The sequence below is a fragment of the Aspergillus steynii genome (genome assembly GCF_002849105.1).
Source record: "Aspergillus steynii IBT 23096 chromosome Unknown P170scaffold_6, whole genome shotgun sequence".
Lineage (NCBI taxonomy): Eukaryota > Fungi > Ascomycota > Eurotiomycetes > Eurotiales > Aspergillaceae > Aspergillus > Aspergillus steynii.
In genome coordinates, this window is record NW_020194403.1 from 2,346,673 (window position 1) to 2,364,170 (window position 17,498).

At 54.2% G+C, this 17,498-nt stretch overlaps 4 protein-coding genes across 4 annotated transcripts; 2 read left to right on the forward strand and 2 right to left on the reverse strand.

Annotated features, from left to right (window-relative positions):
- Positions 1-132: 132 nt before the first annotated feature.
- On the reverse strand, positions 133-2,180 carry P170DRAFT_438795 (flotillin domain protein). Its single transcript, XM_024849685.1, has 7 exons — positions 2,111-2,180; positions 1,955-2,054; positions 1,562-1,883; positions 1,463-1,508; positions 893-1,410; positions 613-843; positions 133-557 (listed from the first exon to the last, which is right to left on the reverse strand). The coding sequence occupies exons 3-7, from the start codon at positions 1,830-1,832 to the stop codon at positions 352-354; spliced, it is 1,272 nt and encodes a 423-aa protein (XP_024702381.1). The 5' UTR covers positions 1,833-1,883; positions 1,955-2,054; positions 2,111-2,180; the 3' UTR covers positions 133-351.
- Positions 2,181-3,348: 1,168 nt separating this feature from the next.
- On the forward strand, positions 3,349-4,318 carry P170DRAFT_388255 (putative tubulin-specific chaperone Rbl2). Its single transcript, XM_024845832.1, has 4 exons — positions 3,349-3,459; positions 3,748-3,928; positions 3,990-4,076; positions 4,138-4,318. Exons 2-4 carry the CDS (start codon positions 3,761-3,763, stop codon positions 4,237-4,239), a joined length of 357 nt encoding a protein of 118 aa, XP_024702382.1. The 5' UTR covers positions 3,349-3,459; positions 3,748-3,760; the 3' UTR covers positions 4,240-4,318.
- P170DRAFT_388258 (uncharacterized protein) lies at positions 4,139-5,706 on the reverse strand. The gene is made up of 2 exons (XM_024845833.1): positions 5,555-5,706; positions 4,139-5,464 (listed from the first exon to the last, which is right to left on the reverse strand). Exons 1-2 carry the CDS (start codon positions 5,589-5,591, stop codon positions 4,461-4,463), a joined length of 1,041 nt encoding a protein of 346 aa, XP_024702383.1. The 5' UTR covers positions 5,592-5,706; the 3' UTR covers positions 4,139-4,460.
- A 2,967-nt stretch (positions 5,707-8,673) lies between these two features.
- Positions 8,674-17,460, forward strand: P170DRAFT_457465 (MFS transporter; the record flags this gene model as incomplete). The annotated part of the gene is made up of 5 exons (XM_024851720.1): positions 8,674-9,103; positions 9,154-9,409; positions 9,459-10,052; positions 15,236-15,944; positions 15,994-17,460. 5 exons carry the CDS (start codon positions 8,674-8,676, stop codon positions 17,404-17,406), a joined length of 3,402 nt encoding a protein of 1,133 aa, XP_024702384.1. The 3' UTR covers positions 17,407-17,460.
- Between the last annotated feature and the right edge of the window lie 38 nt (positions 17,461-17,498).

The following is a 17,498-nucleotide window of genomic DNA, read 5'->3' on the forward strand; positions in this document are numbered from 1 at the left end:
AATCACCTGATTTCATTGGCAGGCGTTGGTCAGGATCCGCCCGCTTGACGCTGGTAATCTTCCCTCTTGAACAGTGCAAGTCCCGGGATTCATTCCGGTCGCTGTTGCCTTACCCTGAAGACCCGTGCTGCTGATTATAATTTGCATTCATTTTCTTGCTTCTAATTTCGATATGAGATCCCCATCAATAATACGCCATTAACAGCCACATCAGAGAGCGAAAGTACCCAAGACTCGAAGAAAAAAAGGACAAAATTAGAGAGCGAAAATTATTTTTTTTAAAAAAAGAACAAAATTAAGAAGAAACAGCCCAAACGTGTATCAAAATCTGCCATCTATCGTGTTAAGTCATCAGTTTGCTGGACTCGAACCAACCGAGTGCCCCTTGATTGCTTTGGCGTTGTGAGACCCGTCGACATGACTCCCAGGCGGCATTTGGGCTAACCATGACGGAGGGCTAATGCCGGTTTGGTCATGGATCGTGCTGAGAAGAGGCGGAAGGCTCTGCATGATGTTCTGAATGGATCCCAATCCATCGCCGGACTCGTCTGCCTTGCCTAAAATGAGGATTAGAGAGGTCCGAAGATAATATGCACGGATTAGAATACTAACCACCAGTCGACCACGTGGTGATCTTTGGTTGAAGGCCGTTGATAGCGGCTCCATTTGCCTTAGCCAACTTCTCATAGGTGCCGGTCTCCAGCATGCGGAATTGCAAGAAGGCCTGAGGGCCCCCGAGGACATTGACAAGGGCGCCGTAAGCCTTGGACATCTCGAGCATTCCTTCAGCCTCGCGTGTCTGTTGGTAGAAGGCTGCGTCGGCATCTTGCCTTTGGCGATAAACTAGAATTTGGGTCAGCCAAGCCGGTGGTATCTGGAGAATGCAACATACAGGCCGCATCTGCCTCCACCTTTTGTCGGTATAAGCGCGCATCGGCTGCTTTCTGCTCCGTGTAAAATGCAGCATCGGCCTTTTCCTGAGCGGATTCACGTTCGACTTTACTTTTCGTCACTTGTTCGGCTCTCAGACGCTCCAGCTCTGTTTCGGCACGCTTGTTTTCAACCTTTTTCTTCAGCTCTGCATCTCTCACCTCCGTCTCGCGCTTTGCTACGATCTGAGCAAGCTGGACACCTGAATCGAGCTCCGTCTGACGATTCTTGAGCTCGGAATCTGCCTTGGCCTTTTCGGCTTTCCGTTTCGTTTCCAGAACGGCGGTGTCTGCGTCGATTTTGGAGATCTCCTGCTTCGTGCGTCCTTTCTTTTCGGCTTCTCCTATCTCACCTCTCATCCGTGCCTCAGCCACGTCGATCTTTGCTTGGTTCAGGGCTCCTTCGTGCGCTTTTCGGCTCAGAAACGCAAAGTATTCGCTGCCAGGCGTATCTTGGAGCTCCTTGACGTTGGCATTGTAACTAAAGCTTTGTGAGATGGGGTCACCGTCGGTCGGACCGTGGCACAACTTACATCTTCAAACCGAACTGTTTCAGTTCGTTCTGGACATTATCGATGACTGTCCAGCGAAAAGTGAGCAGAATCCAACAAGGAACTTAGATAAGCACGCACCCTTATTCTTGAAAACCTGTCGCTCCTTGAAAATTTCCTCCATGGTCATGCTGGAGACAATGACACGAGTCTCGCCCTCGATAATGCCCTTGACAATGTCTTGAACATGGCCCTTCCTCTCATTATCACTTATATTCTCCTTCTTGGCAAAATTGTTCTCCGCCGTGCTTCCGGACAAAAGCAGCGCGTATTTCCTCAGCGCTTCATATTCGTTCTCAGGCCCGATCGTGAATACCGCCGGCAGGGAAAATTGGAGTTTCTCGATCGTCATCGCCTGAAGGCTAAGCGAGAAGTCAAAGGGCGCTACTGAGAATCTTGCGCACTATATGGGGAGAGAATCGTGAGTTGGATCAGTAAATCTTATCCGAGCAGCGAGGAAGCGTGCAGACATACCCGCTGCCATGGCATCACAATGGCCTTTTTGGATATGCGAATATCTTGGATCCCGGCTCCCGTGAGCACGAGATACTCGCTCGGTCGAGCGATGGCATATCTGATCGGAATATAAATTAGTATGACTATATAGTTGCTAATCTTCGAATGACCCACCGCATCTTGATTGATCGTGATAAATGAGCTCGCTTGTATAGATGATAGACAATCTTTGAGTGGGTTGATCGATCAAAAGAGGTTTATCAACCACGGAGTAATCCCGCCTATTTATACTTCTCTGAACCCATTACAGCCTGGTGATGAGCTGGGAACATTCCATAGTCAGAATGGCGTATGCGTTCCTCGCCGGGCAAACGCTTACCCAAACAAGACGTAACAAACGAAAAAGCAGTCACACCAATATGCCACCGCCAAGTGAAAAAAGAAATATACATTCCAGAGGGACGCCTCCGCAAACGAGGCGATGCGGCTGGTGGAAGGTAGAACGCCCGACGGGAGAGCCTTGGATCGAGCCGGCTGTGTCTAGGCAAAAGCCTCGTTCCCGTACGAATCGGGGGCTATGGCAAGGCTGAAGAAAGTAGAAAGTATAATGGAAAAGTCGGGGCAATGAAGCCGGATTACCCGATCAGCAGATCATGGCGTCGTTCCTGTCATCGACTTGGATATCGGAACGTGAAGGGGATGGCTGGCTCCGGTTGGTTCTTGGAAAGCTTCAAACTTTGAGAAAGGTGCCTAAGTTTCGAATCAGGTGCCTGGAGCTTTGATCTTGAAGGCAGGTTTTACGTGGTATGATTTGATTTGATTTGATTTGTTTCTTTTTCTCGTTCAAGGTCTATATAAGTACCCCGTGGGAACAGCCAGGAGCTAAGCTTGCATGCAAGATCTGTTAGGATACAGTAGAAGTGGGATACAATCGACTTTATTCCTATCGGGTCTTCCAAGGGGATATAGGGCAGTGAGATACCCCAACCATGGTTTCGACAGTAGAATGACGCTCTAAGTGTGCCAAAGTATGCGAAATCGTTTCTCATGCTGTGGCGGAGAGTTGGAATGTAAGCCGCAAGAGTAAATTGCCGAGCGTGTGTCAGACCTAAATAGTAGCTTCACCATGATGGCAGATGAGGTTGGACTCGCCAAGTTTCTCGTATATAAACCCGTAAGTTCGTTGTCACAATAAATTTATCAGTAACTCAAATGATGGACGTACGCCACCAGCCAACCATGAATTCCAAGTCCTGGAGAGCGATCTGTATACCTGGGCCAAGACCGCTGATTGGCCACTTGCGCAGCTGTCACGTGAACCAGCCCCACGTGAGCAAGCAGTGCAAACGATGCAAAACAGGCCTCTTCTGGATAGCAGGCGGGCTAATCGATAGCGGAGGGGCCGCGGGGAGCTTCCACTTCTTTTGATTGCGCTGTCAAGCCTTTCAAGCAATTCCAACTCTCGCACTTGTCTAGCATCTCAAATTGAATCAAACAGCAGACCGAACCGATTCTTTTGTCCGGTATGTATTGAATGCACCGATCCCCTCAAATCCCCACCGCCAAAAGCCATACCTGGAGGGGCTGTAGTTACCGCATCATGCCCCTCCAAGTTCCTGTTTCGATGAATTGAGCCTTTCTACGAAGAATGATGTCAAGGAGCCATTTTCATGTGATCTTTTTCTACTCTGTGTTTTTTATGTCTTCTGTGTGGATGGAAAATAGACCCTATATGAACATGACATCATCCTCCCCTCCCCTCCCCTCTGCTTTTGCCTCAATCGAATCCCCTATACTAATTGCTTTCTCAGCACCAAAGTCACCATGGCTCCCCGTTCTCAGCTGGAGATCACTACCCAATCTGTCCTGCGCCTGGTCAAGGAAGAGGCGTCCTACCACAACGAGCTGAAGGAGCAGACCGACCGGGTTCAGCGACTGGAGTCCCAGGAGAACACCGACGACGAGAACAAGGAATATACCCTGCGACAAGAGGTAATTCAGGCTCTCTGATCGAATCGTATTTGATGGCGGGGCCTTGCTAACAGGGTAATAGCGTCTCGCCCTCGAGGAGACCAAGAAGGTCCTGCCTACGCTGAAGCAGAAGATCGATGATTCGATAGCCAAGCTGGAGTCTCTGCTGGTGAGTCGCACAAGGCAAGAATGGGTGGGGAGGTTTGCCAGTTAGCTAACGCTTTGGATAGACCGAGGAGGGCCAGAAGGGTCCCGAGAGCAACGTTGAGCTGATCAATGCGGCCAAGGAGGCCATCGCCAAGGCCAGGACTGCTGAGCGGGAGATTGCGTGAGAAGGTGTCGAAAGAGCTGATGGCTCAGCAAAAAGAGTGTTTCAATTCATGAAAATGTAATCCGCTGCCATGAGTCCATAATCAAATAGATAATATTCGAATCCCTTCTCCCGGAAAAACAAAAAGAGTCAATTCAAAGATGCCCTCGCTCCGAATGTCAACGCCGCTTAGCCTAACTCCTTGCTCTATGGATTGGTTATAGTGCTCCCGACGGTCACCGTTCACGTCATGTCCATTCGGTCGGCGCCACGGTCATCCGGGACCTCCTCCCCCTCCTCCAACTCATCCGGCCGATCGCCATCTTCATCGGCAGTGACCTCGCCTTCATCCACCATGGTAGCATCTTCTTTCTCAGAAGACTGCTTCTTCTCATCACCGGCAGTCGTGACTTGCCGCAATGGCGACGCCGCTCCGGTTGTCGTGGCGTATCGTTCGGCCTGTAGACCGGCAGGCGAGCGTGCGGTGTCATCCTGGCCCTGTTGCGAGGGCGTGACGCTATCGTTGTCAGGCCGCGGGGTGTTAGCACCGCTGGACTTGCCCTTGGAGGGGACGTCCGCGTCATCCCCCTCCTCGTCCTCCTGCATACCCTCCCTGCGCTCCACTTCCTCCTTCTCGTCGCGAATCAGTCGTCGCAGCTGCATTCCCTCGTCGACGATGCGGCCAAACTGCTCCCTGCGCTCCGCCCACGTCGTAGCGTAGTCCTTGCTCTCCTTTTCCAGATCCGTGATCTCCGCCTGCAGCTTCTGCAGATTAGCCTGCTGGTCCTCCCGCGGCTTCAAGAGCCGGTTGCTCGTGATTCGCTCGGCCAGCTCGTCGTAGCTTTTGCGCAAGGCCAGCAAACGTTGTGCCTCTTCTAGCTGGACGCGCAGGTCTGCCGTGTTCTCGCGCACGGATTGCATGGTGCCGAGGATGCGAAGTTTTTCGGCGGCGTAGCGCTCGCGCTCCTTCTCATTGCTCGTGAGCAGGAACTGGATGCGTGCGATGCTCCCTTCAAAGGCGGCAAAGTCCAGCGCTACGTCCTCGCGGAAATGACGCCATTCGCCCAGCCGTTTCTGCCTCTCCGCCTCGGTTGCCGCGCTGGCATCTTCTTCGGTTCCTTCGGGGGGAGGTGTGGGAGGGAGCGTCGCATTAGAAACCACGAGCGATTCAGGATGTAGGAGGCGTTTCGAGACACGTTTAAAGGGCTTTTCTTCGACGTTCAAAAGGCGCGACTTGTGGAGGGTATCTAGAAAGGGTTAGTGAGGTGAGACGAAGAGTGGACGGGGGGGTGAGGATAGGATGGATGCTATCTGGGGGTAAGAAAATCTAGCCTGACCTTCTTCTGGTTGATCCAGTAAGCCATAAGACGCCATCTTGGTGTGTACCAGGCAGCAAGAATATATTTTTTTAATTGATTCGATCCGCAATCCTAGACGCCGATTGTTCGAGGGAGGGAAATCAGTCGGTGCTTTGCTTCGGTCGCCGAGGAGGAAAAGGTTGGCTTTCGAAAAAGGCCGATGCGAGCGGTCTGGGGAGCAATTGGCGCTAGGCGGAACCTCCGCTGGGCCAACGTGATCCTCTTCTCCGCAGCCTCTCGCAGCCCCGACGCTTTTCTCTTACCAACAAATCCCTTTTTATTTACTTCTTCCTGTGCTAGGGGGCTTGATCTTGCCAATTGTCCGTGGCCGCCTTGCTCTGACCGTCCCAATTAATACGCCCTGTCTATTTGGAGTTTATCTCTCGGAGTGGTCAATCGTCTTCCTCCGTCGCCCTGACTCTTGTTTTTTATTTTTATTTTTTTATTTTTTTGAACCAAGGCGCAACCTGCGATCGGTCGTTGCACCAAACCAGCGATGCCAATTGCTCCTTTCCACCTTGTATGCTTGGGCGGCGTTCGGCTTGAACTCAGCTCTGGGGGTAGGGAGTCATCGTGTGCATGACGAGGCGCCAGTCCTTTTCTACCCACCCACTACGGAATTTGCCCAACCCCTACCACTAGTTTAACTATGACTTACTGATGGCATCTACGCCCACGATCGACTCGCTCGCTTGTCCTGTTTCGTGGCGTCTTTTCCCCCTTCTGTCATGGCGGAAATGTACTCGGGCCTCCATGTGGGCCAACGGTTCGGCTCCTTGGAGGAGTTCAAGGCTTTGGTACGAAGTATATCGGTCCGACAGCATTGGGAGCTCCGAGTGACGCGGAGCAATAAGAAGAGCGTGGTAATAGGGTGTCGCTCGTCAGCCAATTGCTTCTTTCGCGTCGTGTGCCGGGCAAACAAGAACGCGACCTATATTAGCAGTCTCCAGGACACTCATAGCTGTCGGCGCAATGCAAGCTCCACCCCCAAGACCCCAGTGCGCTCGGAGGTCTCGCATGTCCGCTTTCTCCTCACTGAGATCCCCAAGCTATTCGATATGAGAAACAATATCAAGGCCCAGGAGGTCGTCGACGCCGTCAAGCGCTATCATGGATATGAGATTTCCATGAGACAGGCCCAGCGGGCGCTCATTCGACTAGAACAGCAGCAATCGCAGACCCAGGAGGAGAGGGCAAACACCCTCGACTCCAGTGGTGATGATCAACCGGACATACAGGCCCCGTCCGAAGAGCCGGTCGAGGGCTCGACGTACAGCGGCCTTTCGCAGAGATGGCTTCCGGAGAACATCCAAAACAGCCTGATGGAACCGAGTAACGCGGATCTCCAAGCTTCACAGCTCCACGGCGAGACACTGCAACAGCACCATCCACATATCCAACACCAGCATCATCCGGTTCAGCATCCGTCAGGTATGCACTCCCAGGGGCAACCGTCTCCAGGCTTCTCCGTCCACCACCCGGCAGCCACCGCTCATCAGCCTGCCTTTGGAGTGCCCACATCCAATCAACCATCCACACCGCACACCGCACACCCCAAGCCTCAGCGACGATACTCCAGTAGCGGCCATCCGTCTGCGCCTCAACTGGTGCTCACGAATTTCAAGATCGAATTCACCTGCACCACGTGCGGCGCTTTGAACCAGAGCTTCTTCCCCAATCACGGCAATGTCACAGGCGGGAACTATCTGCCTCAGCACGCCGTGCCCAACCCGGCCGGAGCGGCAGACGTCGCCGGGCCATCGACACAAACCGTTCAGGGAACTGCGGGACATGAACGTGTGGACGATACCCATGGGTTCGGAGGAGACACTACGGGCGGCGCCCGAGGAGTGCAATCATCCCCCTGGGCCCCTGGGAGTCTGGAGGTTCCTCTGCCGTCTGCACACAGCTAGTCCTCGTAGATTTTCCATTAGACGTTTTGTGGCTGGCCGGCTAGCTGTCTATCGGAGTTGGTGTGACGAGGCTTTCTCATTTCTTCTCGTTTCTTTTGTTCAGCCGCAGCTGCTACATACATGTTAAGACGAATTCTAGAACCAGATTTTATTTATTCTCCGAAGTGACACTTGTGTCTGACACCTCCTGGAGTAGGTTTTCCTGGCAAATGGCCAGTGGGATTCAAGAGCTGGGTCTATTCGGATTTATCTCCGGCTGATCGCATCGTCCCAACGTACAAGATGCATGAATCCACTCCGTACACGGCAGTTGATCCTCTCCATCGGACCTCCGATGCCGATCGTCAACAAATGGAGCCACAATCTCCGTGGTCTCACGTGACTGACAGCGGAATTGATCCGACGCACGGTCCAGGTCCTGCTTGCCACCAATCACAGCCCCCAAATTGTTAAAAAAATGACACTCTTGCAAACATGACGCTTGTCTGTCGGATCCTCCGAAGCGAACTCCGACATCTTTATGAGTTATCCCGGAAAAAAACTTGCATGTCTCCTTCCTTCGAACAGGATGTGCCTGGCTAGTCTGAGCTTTATAAAGCAAGGGGTCATGCGACAATTGCCGTACCTGGATGGCATTTCGATTATTCTTTCTTGTCCTACCTGACCTAAAACTCCTGGTATACGACCTATATTTAGCCTTCGGATCGTCTTGGACGGGTACTCGCCTTCAGTTCCCTCAAGTCCTCCTATGTTCATACCACCAAGGCAAGCATAGAACCGGTTAGGATGAACCGGCAGCAAGCTGCGGAGAAGGCATTGCATGACCAGACCAACATCCTCCCAATCGGTCAGCTGCTGATTGTCTTCACGGGTCTAGCCTGTTCATTACTCATCACGTTCGTGGATCAAAATGGCATCAGCGTCACGCTGCCCACGATCGCCAAGGATCTCAATGCCCAGAACACAATATCCTGGGCCGGCACCTCCTCGCTCATCGCCAACACCATGTTCACGGTGCTGTACGGCCGTCTGTCGGATATCTTTGGTCGCAAGATCGTGTACCTGTTTGCCTTAGCCCTACTCTGCATTGCTGACTTGCTGTGCGGACTGTCCCAGAACGCGGCCATGTTCTACGTCTTTCGAGGATTGGCCGGTGTGGCCGGAGGCGGCGTGACGTCGCTCACCATGATCATCGTGTCGGACATCGTGTCGCTGCGCGAACGAGGCAAATATCAAGGCATTCTGGGCGCGTCGCTCGGGATCGGCAACGTGATCGGCCCGTTTATAGCGGCCGCGTTCATCATGAAATCGACATGGCGAGGCTTCTTCTGGCTGATCTCGCCGCTGTCGGCGTGCTCGATCGTGGTTGGCTACTTTCTCATCCCGAATAACACCCGGAAAGACGGGTTCCGGGAGAACTTGCGCCGGATTGATTTCTTTGGCATCATTGCGTCCTCCATCGGTATCATCTTCTTGCTGATCCCGATATCAGGCGGCGGCTCCTACTTCGAATGGAACTCTCCCATGGTGATCAGCATGTTGGTGATTGGAGGCTGTTCTCTGATAGCGTTTCTGTTCATCGAGTGGAAAGTGGCTATACTGCCTATGCTTCCTAGTATGTTGACCAGAGGGCTCGGATCGTGACGTTTACTGACATCTAGATAGTGGTGCTTTTCAAGAATAAAGTCGTCTGCGCTCTCTTCCTGCAAAGCTTCCTCCTGGGGGCTGTGTATCAATCCTACCTCTACTACTTGCCGCTTTATTACCAGAACGTCCGCGAATGGTCGCCGATTGTATCCGCCGCATTGACAAGCCCCTTGGTCTTCTGCCAATCCTTAGTATCTGTCCTGTCCGGCCAGTATATATCCCGACTCAAGCGCTACGGAGAAGTTATCTGGTGTGGGTTCGGGTTCTGGACCCTGTAAGTACCACGGCCATCACGTCCAATATCCCAACCTAACCGCAACCAGCGGAGCCGGCTTAATCCTGCTCTTCGACCGCACCACCAACCCCGGCGTCATCGCCGTAGTCGTTGCCATTGTTGGGATCGGCGTCGGCAACGTCTTCCAACCAACCCTGGTAGCCTTCCAAGCCCACTGCACCAAATCGCAGCGCGCCGTCGTCATCTCCAACCGCAACTTCTTCCGCTGTCTAGGCGGCGCATGCGGGCTCGCCGTCTCCGCGGCTCTTCTGCAGGCAACGCTCAAATCGAACCTGCCGGATGGATTCGAGCACCTGGCCCATTCGACGTACTCGTTGCCATCGCGCGCCAGCGTTTCGGATGCCGAGTGGTCGCAGATCCTGACTGCGTATGCGAAAGCCTCGAGGAGCGTGTTCATCCTGCAGGTGCCGCTCATCGGACTGTGCTTCATTGCTTGTATATTCATCCGAGATCGGGGGCTAGAGAGGCCAAAGGAGCCAGGGGAGGAAGAGGAAGAGAGGAAGAAGCAGGACGAGGGGAATGTACAAGAGGCTGGGATTCATGCTGAGAGTCAAGTAGCGAAATCGCCCGATCCTGTAGCAGGCGTTGATCAAGGACCTGCGCGCCCTGAATTGGCAGGGAGGTCGGATCCGGAGAAGAGTGCATGATGATGCAGCCCTCCGCCGGATCAACCCCTCAGCGCCAATCCAGTACGGCTCCTACACGATCCCCCCGAACACGATCTTCGGCATGAGCTCGTACCTACAGCTCCGGGACGCGCGTATATTCCCCGAACCGGATACATTCCGGCCCGATCGGTGATTGGGTGAGCCGGTCGTTCCGAATGGCCGGCCCCTAGGCCAGTATCTGGTGCCGTTCGGGCGAGGCCCGCGCATGTGCCTCGGGATGAATATGGCGCAGGCGGAGATCTACCTCGGGTTGGCGGCAATGTTTCGGAGGCTGGATCTGGAGTTGTGGGAGACGGGCAGGGAGGCGGTGGATATGGCGAGGGAGTTTTTTGTGGCGATGCCGGCAGATGGGACGAAGGGAGTGAGGGTTGTCGTTAAATAGATGTATGTCGCTGGGAAGGGGACTGAGTGGGTGTGGGATATGGGAGATATGGTCTATGGTTGGCGGTTGTTATATACCGAGCAGGGAGTTTGGAGGTGCATCTTGCTCTCTCTTTCATTTTCCTACATCAAGAAATATCAACTTTACCAGGTCCATCTATCGAAACGTCTCCCTCACCAGCTCTTTATTCGCAGTCAAGAACTCCTTAAACGTAGTCAACTTAATCCCAAACTCGGCCTCCAGCTCCCGCGGCACAAACCTATCCTGCCGCTCCCAGAACCACAGCTGCGCGTCGACCTGGGGATTTGAGAGCGCCAGACGCTTCGCCAGATCGCGGGGGATACGGTCGACCCCAATCTCGCGCCCACTTACCTCAGAGATAGCGCTCGCCACCTGCTCCGCCGTCAGGGCTTCACCCCCGATATCGACTGCACGGTGCGAGAACCGATCCGGCTCCACGAGCGCAGCAGCGGCAAAGTGCCCAATATCGTTTGGGTCGATGAGCATCGTCCTTTTGTCGGGTGCCATAGCGGTGCGAAGAGTACGGGATCCCGCCAGTTCAGGGAAGTAGCCTCTCACAGTGGGAGGGAGGTAATTTGTCATGAAAACGGGAGGACGGAGGACCGTCCAGTGCATGAAGCCGGCGGAGCGCACGAGGCCTTTCGATGGCAGCCTTGCTCTCGAAATAGCCCTTCATGAGGCCGGACATAGTGCCGTCGTACCATCCGGGGAACTCCTCGCGCTGGTCGATGGCGCAGACGCTTGTGTAAACGAGCGTGGTGACGGTGCCGGATGCACGAGCGGCGCGCACGACGTTAGCCGCGTGCCGCAGTTCAGCCCCGTCGCCTCGGAACGAGGGCGACACGTTCAGGAACACTGCGGTTGCGTTCTGGCAGGCGGACTGGAGTGTCTCGGGTTGGTCGAAATTGCCCTCGACCAGGACAGCGCCGCGACGGTGCAGGTCGAGCGCGGCGGCGCTGGAGTTCCTCCGAACCAGGGCGTGGACGCGCAGCCCTCGGGCTAGGAGATGACGGGCTGTCGCTCCGCCTTGTTGGCCAGTGGCACCAGTGACGAGGATGGTGGGGGACATGGCATAGGATGATAGAGACTTGGTGAAATGGATCTGGATGAGAGGAGGCAGAGACAGGGATGAAGGTGATGGGAAGAGCGGGGACATGCCTACAGTATATATACGTTACAGGCTTACAGCCCTAGGTACACTCGTTAGTCAGTTCAAAAGAACTTCCCCGACTGTCTTGTTCCGAGCCAAATCAGGAAATGTCACTATTTTCAAATTTCAAATTCTTACCGAAATTATATAACAGTGTATTTATTATAATTATTAGGGAATGGTCTTATCTGCTTGATTTTCCTGGTAGAGTTGTCAGTATCTACATTTTAGGGCAGCGTTTCTGTTCGCTTTTGCTTACGAGACATTGAAAGCTCATAGGAAAACCCGGGAAATCATATATAATACTATAATCCCGTGGAGATCATTTAGCTAGAAATACTAGATCTTGCTGGAAACATAGCTATGGGGAGATATCTTAACCCCCTCCTACGTACAGTACGTGATTCCAAGCAAGTGCGACTGGACATGTATTGTTGGATATACTTGTTCTACTAATGCCATACACTTATCTCTCTCCAACCCCGATCATCACCGTCTCGACCCCATCGGCAATCTCCTCACTATACCCTGCCGGCACATCATGACCCTCCCCATGTTCCACCACCGTTACATGGCCACAAAGCTGCACTAGATCCATGCTGTGGCGGCACCACTGATCCTGCAGCCCGTACACGTGGGCCGTTGGGATGCCAATGCGGTAGGGGTCGACCGTGGCATGGAATATGCCGAAGTACGTGCGGGTGTCGATCCCGTAGTCCAGGCTGTAGGAGAAAGGTAGCGGTGACCCGATGAAGATGGCGGCCTGGAAGGGGGGTGTCTGCCACTTCGGGGGCTGGATCGAACTCATAGTCCGGCGGCAGGAGCTTGCGGAAATGGTTTGTTTGGGCGGCGAATATGCGGGCGTTGGTGCCCATGCCGTGGAGAGAGAGGATGCGGATGGCCATTCCCAGTGGATTGTCCAGAGGTATTGATGACACCCCTCGGTAGGTATGCGCCAGAACAAGTCCGGACTGTCAAGATGATCACTGCATAAGCTCCGGGACCTCCACCACTCAGGACTCGCCCCCAGCCTGTACTGTGAGCTGCCCCCCGGGGAATCCTCCGGCGATCCCGACGCTCGGACAGCCGCCTCCCCAGGATCGGGATCTTCCACAGCGTCGACTCGTGTTGAATCGGTCTACATGGACAGTATTGAAAAATACAAGCGCCGTTCTGGTGGCTTTGGTGGCGGATTCAACCAATCCTAGCGCAAATATTCCCGTTTAGTCCTTTTCCTGCCGCATTTAAGCTCTGGTCCAGCCAGGCAAGGCGTACAAGTACTTCCCGCTCAAGACGACCTTTTCCGCTTCGGTCGTGCTGTTCGAAGCGGGTAGTCTCATCGCCGGTATGATTCTCGTTCATTGGTCAATCCGAACCAACCAAGACTGAGCGAAGACCAGGTGTCGCGCAGAACAACACCACATTCATAGTGGGCCGGGCTATTACCGGGGTCGGGGGCGCAGGCATCACCGGCGGCGTGGATATCATCACTGCGTTGAGTGTGAAGCCCACGCAGGTCCCCGTGTACCTGGGTCTGCTGGGTGCTGTGTTCAGCTGTGCCAGTGTCTGTGGTCCATTGCTGGGGGGAGTGTTTACGGACAAGGCCTCATGGCGTTGGTGGTACGTTATCGACACTGTCCCTGTTATGTATAGATGTTGAGTTAAATGTTGGTGCATCAAGCTTTTACATAAATCTGCCTGTCGGCGGGTTTGTACTGCTCATCCTAATCTTCTTCTTCCATACTACTGGTCGCCACAAGCCCACACCGGCATCATGGGCGGACATCCTATTGCAGATGGACCCGCTTGGGATCTTCACTATCCTGTGCGCCATGGTGTGCTATTGTCTGGCCCTGCAATGGGGCGGCGTCCATGATCCATGGAATTCATCGCGGGTGATCGGGACGTTGATTGCATGGGTCCTGCTTACTGTGGTTTTTGGCATTAACCAGTAAATATAGGGCGAGAAGGCGCTACTGGTGCCGCGAGATCGCCGTGTATTACGTGTTTATCTTCTCATATAATTAATACTGCATTTCCTGACGAAAAACTGCTTAAAATAACAGCGCCTAGCCTTAATTCGTCCAATTTCCTGCTTATTTACAACCTTACCATCTACTTCCAGGCCATCGACAACATATCGCCCATAGGAAGTAGCATTCGTAACCTCCCACTAATGCTCGCGAGCTGTAATCCCATCCGCCTACTTCCCTAGAACTATGAACCCACTGACCATAACATCCAGCCATCTGTACCCTCCTCAGCGGAACCCTTATCAAATACGCAAAGGGCCGATTTCAGCTCTTCCTAGTGGTAGGATCCGCCGTTCAGATTATCGGCGCAGGCATGCTGTACACCCTGGGCCTCCACCCCTCCACCGGCCAGTACATCGGGTACCAGATCCTGGTGGGCGTGGGCGTGGGACTGAGTATCCAGATTCCCGTGATGACATGCCAGGCGCTAGTGGATCCGGTGGATATTCCCGTCGTAACGGCCATGGTACTGTGTATGCTATCCCCATGCCCTTCACTTCATACCCTCCCTTGGTTCACAATGTGTATAACTTATAATGTGAACAGTTTTCTAACTTATTAGTGGTGCTCTCTCTGTCTCCGCTGCCCAGAGTGTTTTTGATAACTAGCTTGTCGCCGGCCTGGCCATTTACGCCCCCTCTGTCTCGTCCGCGTCTGTCTTCGCCGCTGGAGCAACCGAGTTCTGAGATATGCTCCCAAATTCTCAGCTACAAGGCATTTTGCTCGCGTATTTGAAGGGCATTAAGGCGTCGTGGGCATTGGGAATCCGTGGTCGCTGCGGTGGGGTGATTGATGAAGTTCCTGAGATGGTGTTCGGAAGGTGTTCATCGAATATTGGCTACATATAGGTAGTGTGTGGAGGGAAGTGTTGATGACGTGTGTAGTGATCATATTGTGTGTACGGAGCAACTATCTGAATTCTGAAGGCTATTACTAGACCTCGCCAAACCCGGGTTTGGGTTCGGTTTTTGAATTAATTCAATTGATCGCGTGGTGGGGAGGTTAAAGTGGGCGGCTCGCCCGGGAATTACGTTACTAATTAAATGCTCACTATATTGAAGCTATAGAAGTAGACTCTTATCGATAAGCCGGCCCGATGCGTCTTGGCACGTCCGCCATTTCTCTCCATCCGTTCATCTCCAATTCTCCATCCATCATCCATCTTCACCTTCGCTTCCACTTTAGTCCACTGTCCATCCCATTCATCGAAATGATGGACGCTAGCCCCTTCCAACGCAATGGACATCCCTGAATCAACCTCCCGAACAAGCACCTCTTCGCCCTCACGAGACCATAATCCCCGGAAGCGCGGCCGAACCGCCTGCACGCGCTGCAAAACAAGAAAGCAGAAAGTAAGTAAACCTCGCGGTCCTGCCCGATGACTAAAGCTGATAGCGCCAGTGCGACAATGACTATCCGGTCTGCTCGAACTGCCACAAGGCAGGCGCCGTGTGCGACAAAGCCTCGGTGAGACAGGACACTGCGCAGCAGAACGAGTGGGGTTCTCTAGTCCGGTATATTGATTGGATGGAGTGCTGATCAGAGATCTAGATATACGCATGCGCTGGAAGAGCGGATCAAGGACCTCGAGTCCCAACTGACCTCGAGGCAACTGGGTGCTAGCGGCAATGGCAATGACACTGCCGCGCACCCGGCGACACCGGCGCTTTTCCCGCCCCCGAGTCATGACGCCGTGCAGCCTAGTCCTAGTCCCGCGACGGGCATCGACCACAACGCTGTTGGCGAACTGGTCGGGTTTCTGGCCTTGAACTCATACGAGGCCCCTGCGTATGTGGGTTCGAGCTCGGGGTTGTCGTTGGCCGCTAACCTGGGGGAGATGGTCCAGGCGACGGTGTGGAATCAGGTACTGGCTCCGTCACGGGGGCAGCAGCACCCGTTGAATTTGTTCGGGGGTGCACCGGGAGGAGGGGCGCCGACGACTAATGGACCACGGGGGAATGGTGGACCGTCGCGCTCGCTGAGGATGGAGGATTTGATTGCGAAAAGCACCGAGCCGCCGAACGATGAGATGGGAGCTCGGATCCTGCAGGCCTACCTGACGAGATTGCATGTGCGGTATACGTTTCTGGATCGGCACGAGCTGTGGAGGCTGCATGAGTCCCGGTTTCGGCTGGCCAAGGCGAAACGCGAGGAACTGTCCCAGGCAGAGAGGTTTGGCATTTTTAAGCTGTATCTGGTGTATGCGATTGGAGCGACGACGTTGGAGCTGAGTGAGAAGTATACCTACGTTCCTGCTGAGGTATGTTTTCTTATGTGGATGGACAAAAGGTCGTGCTAAACCCTCGCAGCGCTTCTATATGACTGCCCTTCAGCAAGTCCCCGCCATGTGCGAAGCCCGATCCATTGAGAACATCGAAGCCATGACACTCCTGGTAGTATATCATCTGCGCTCCGCCTCCAGCCAGGGTGTCTGGTACATGGTTGGACTGGCCATGCGCACGGCGATTGATCTCGGACTGCACCGAAAGGCCAACGAGACCAGCCTCGACCCGATCACGGCGCAAATGCGACGGCGGCTCTTTTGGACCGTCTACTACCTCGAGCGTGTCGTGTCCATGTCCCTCGGCCGCCCTTTCAGCATCGCAGACCGACACATCGATTTGCCCCTGCCGATGGACGTTGACGACGACGTGCGCGACCCAGCTCTTCTGTCAACCAGCACCACCTCTTCGCCAGCACCCCCCAACCGGATCACCACCCTTACCTTCGCCATCTACCTCATCCGCCTCCGCCGCATCGACTCCAAAATCCAACACAAGATCTACCGCGCCGACCGGCCGCTCCACTCCCTCCGCTCCAAAATGGATGCCCTCTTCCTCGAACTCGAAGAGTGGAAAGAATCGGCTCTCCTGCGCTTCCACGGCCCAGACCTCGACTACCCCATACTGCACTACAACCGCGCCCTGCGGCTCCTCATCCAGCCCTTCCTGCCATCCCTCCCCCTCAGCGACCCATACTACCACGTCTGTCTCCGCGCCGCCGGCAACATCTGCCAGACCCACAAACGCCTCCACCAGACGCTCGAATACGGACACTCCTTCCTCGCCGTGCAGACCGTCTTCATGGCCGGGATCACCTTGCTGTACGCACTGTGGACGCACGCGCACGACGTCTGGTCCGTGCAAATGAGCAACGATATCCGCGCCTGCTCGACCGTGCTCTTCGTCATGGGCGAACGCGCCGTCTGGGTCAAGAAATACCGCGACGCCTTCGAGCTGCTGGTCAACGCCGCCATGGAGAAGCTAGAAGTCAACGACCCCAGTCGGAAGATCGGCATGGCCGAACTCATGACCGCTCAGCATTCGGGGAGTCTTGCTAACCCCCCATCTTTCTCTCCTGCCCCTGGACCGGGCATCTTTAAACACCCGTACCCAAATCTAACAGCCAACCCTACCGCCCAACCTCCCACTCCAGCCGTGAATCTAAACCCTCATCCCGGCTCAGGAATCGGCCCCGGCGCAGGCATACGAAACCCTGCAAATTCACAGCCACAAAACCATCAACCCCAACCTTCAGACTCCACCAACCCAACAGACCCACTGCAGAACCACGGCATGCGCATGGCCTTCCAGCTGGCGCCGTGGATCGATCTCGAGGAGGACAGCCCCTTCTGGATGCCGGACTTCGAGACCCTGGAGAGTCTCTCGGGGGATTTGAATTTCTGGAATGTAGGGGCTCCGGGGCCTTTTGAGCCATTGTAACTGAACAGTGGGTAGTTGAGTCTGGCTAGTACCAGGTCTCTGAATGCGTATAGGCTGTGACCGACGCAAGTAGTTTTGTATTCCAACCGACA

Bases quoted from the DNA above. Each gene is read 5' to 3' on its own strand.
- P170DRAFT_438795 (XM_024849685.1), bottom strand. From the start codon at position 1,832: ATGACGATCGAGAAACTCCAATTTTCCCTGCCGGCGGTATTCACGATC. The intron at 1,411-1,462 runs GTAAGTTGTGCC...ACAAAGCTTTAG, and splicing joins AAACAGTTCGGTTTGAAGAT to TTACAATGCCAACGTCAAGG. The intron at 844-892 runs GTATGTTGCATT...CCCAAATTCTAG, and splicing joins GGTGGAGGCAGATGCGGCCT to TTTATCGCCAAAGGCAAGAT.
- P170DRAFT_388255 (XM_024845832.1), top strand. From the start codon at position 3,761: ATGGCTCCCCGTTCTCAGCTGGAGATCACTACCCAATCTGTCCTGCGC. The intron at 3,929-3,989 runs GTAATTCAGGCT...ACAGGGTAATAG, and splicing joins AATATACCCTGCGACAAGAG to CGTCTCGCCCTCGAGGAGAC. The intron at 4,077-4,137 runs GTGAGTCGCACA...CGCTTTGGATAG, and splicing joins CCAAGCTGGAGTCTCTGCTG to ACCGAGGAGGGCCAGAAGGG.
- P170DRAFT_388258 (XM_024845833.1), bottom strand. From the start codon at position 5,591: ATGGCGTCTTATGGCTTACTGGATCAACCAGAAGAAG. The intron at 5,465-5,554 runs GTCAGGCTAGAT...AACCCTTTCTAG, and splicing joins ACTGGATCAACCAGAAGAAG to ATACCCTCCACAAGTCGCGC.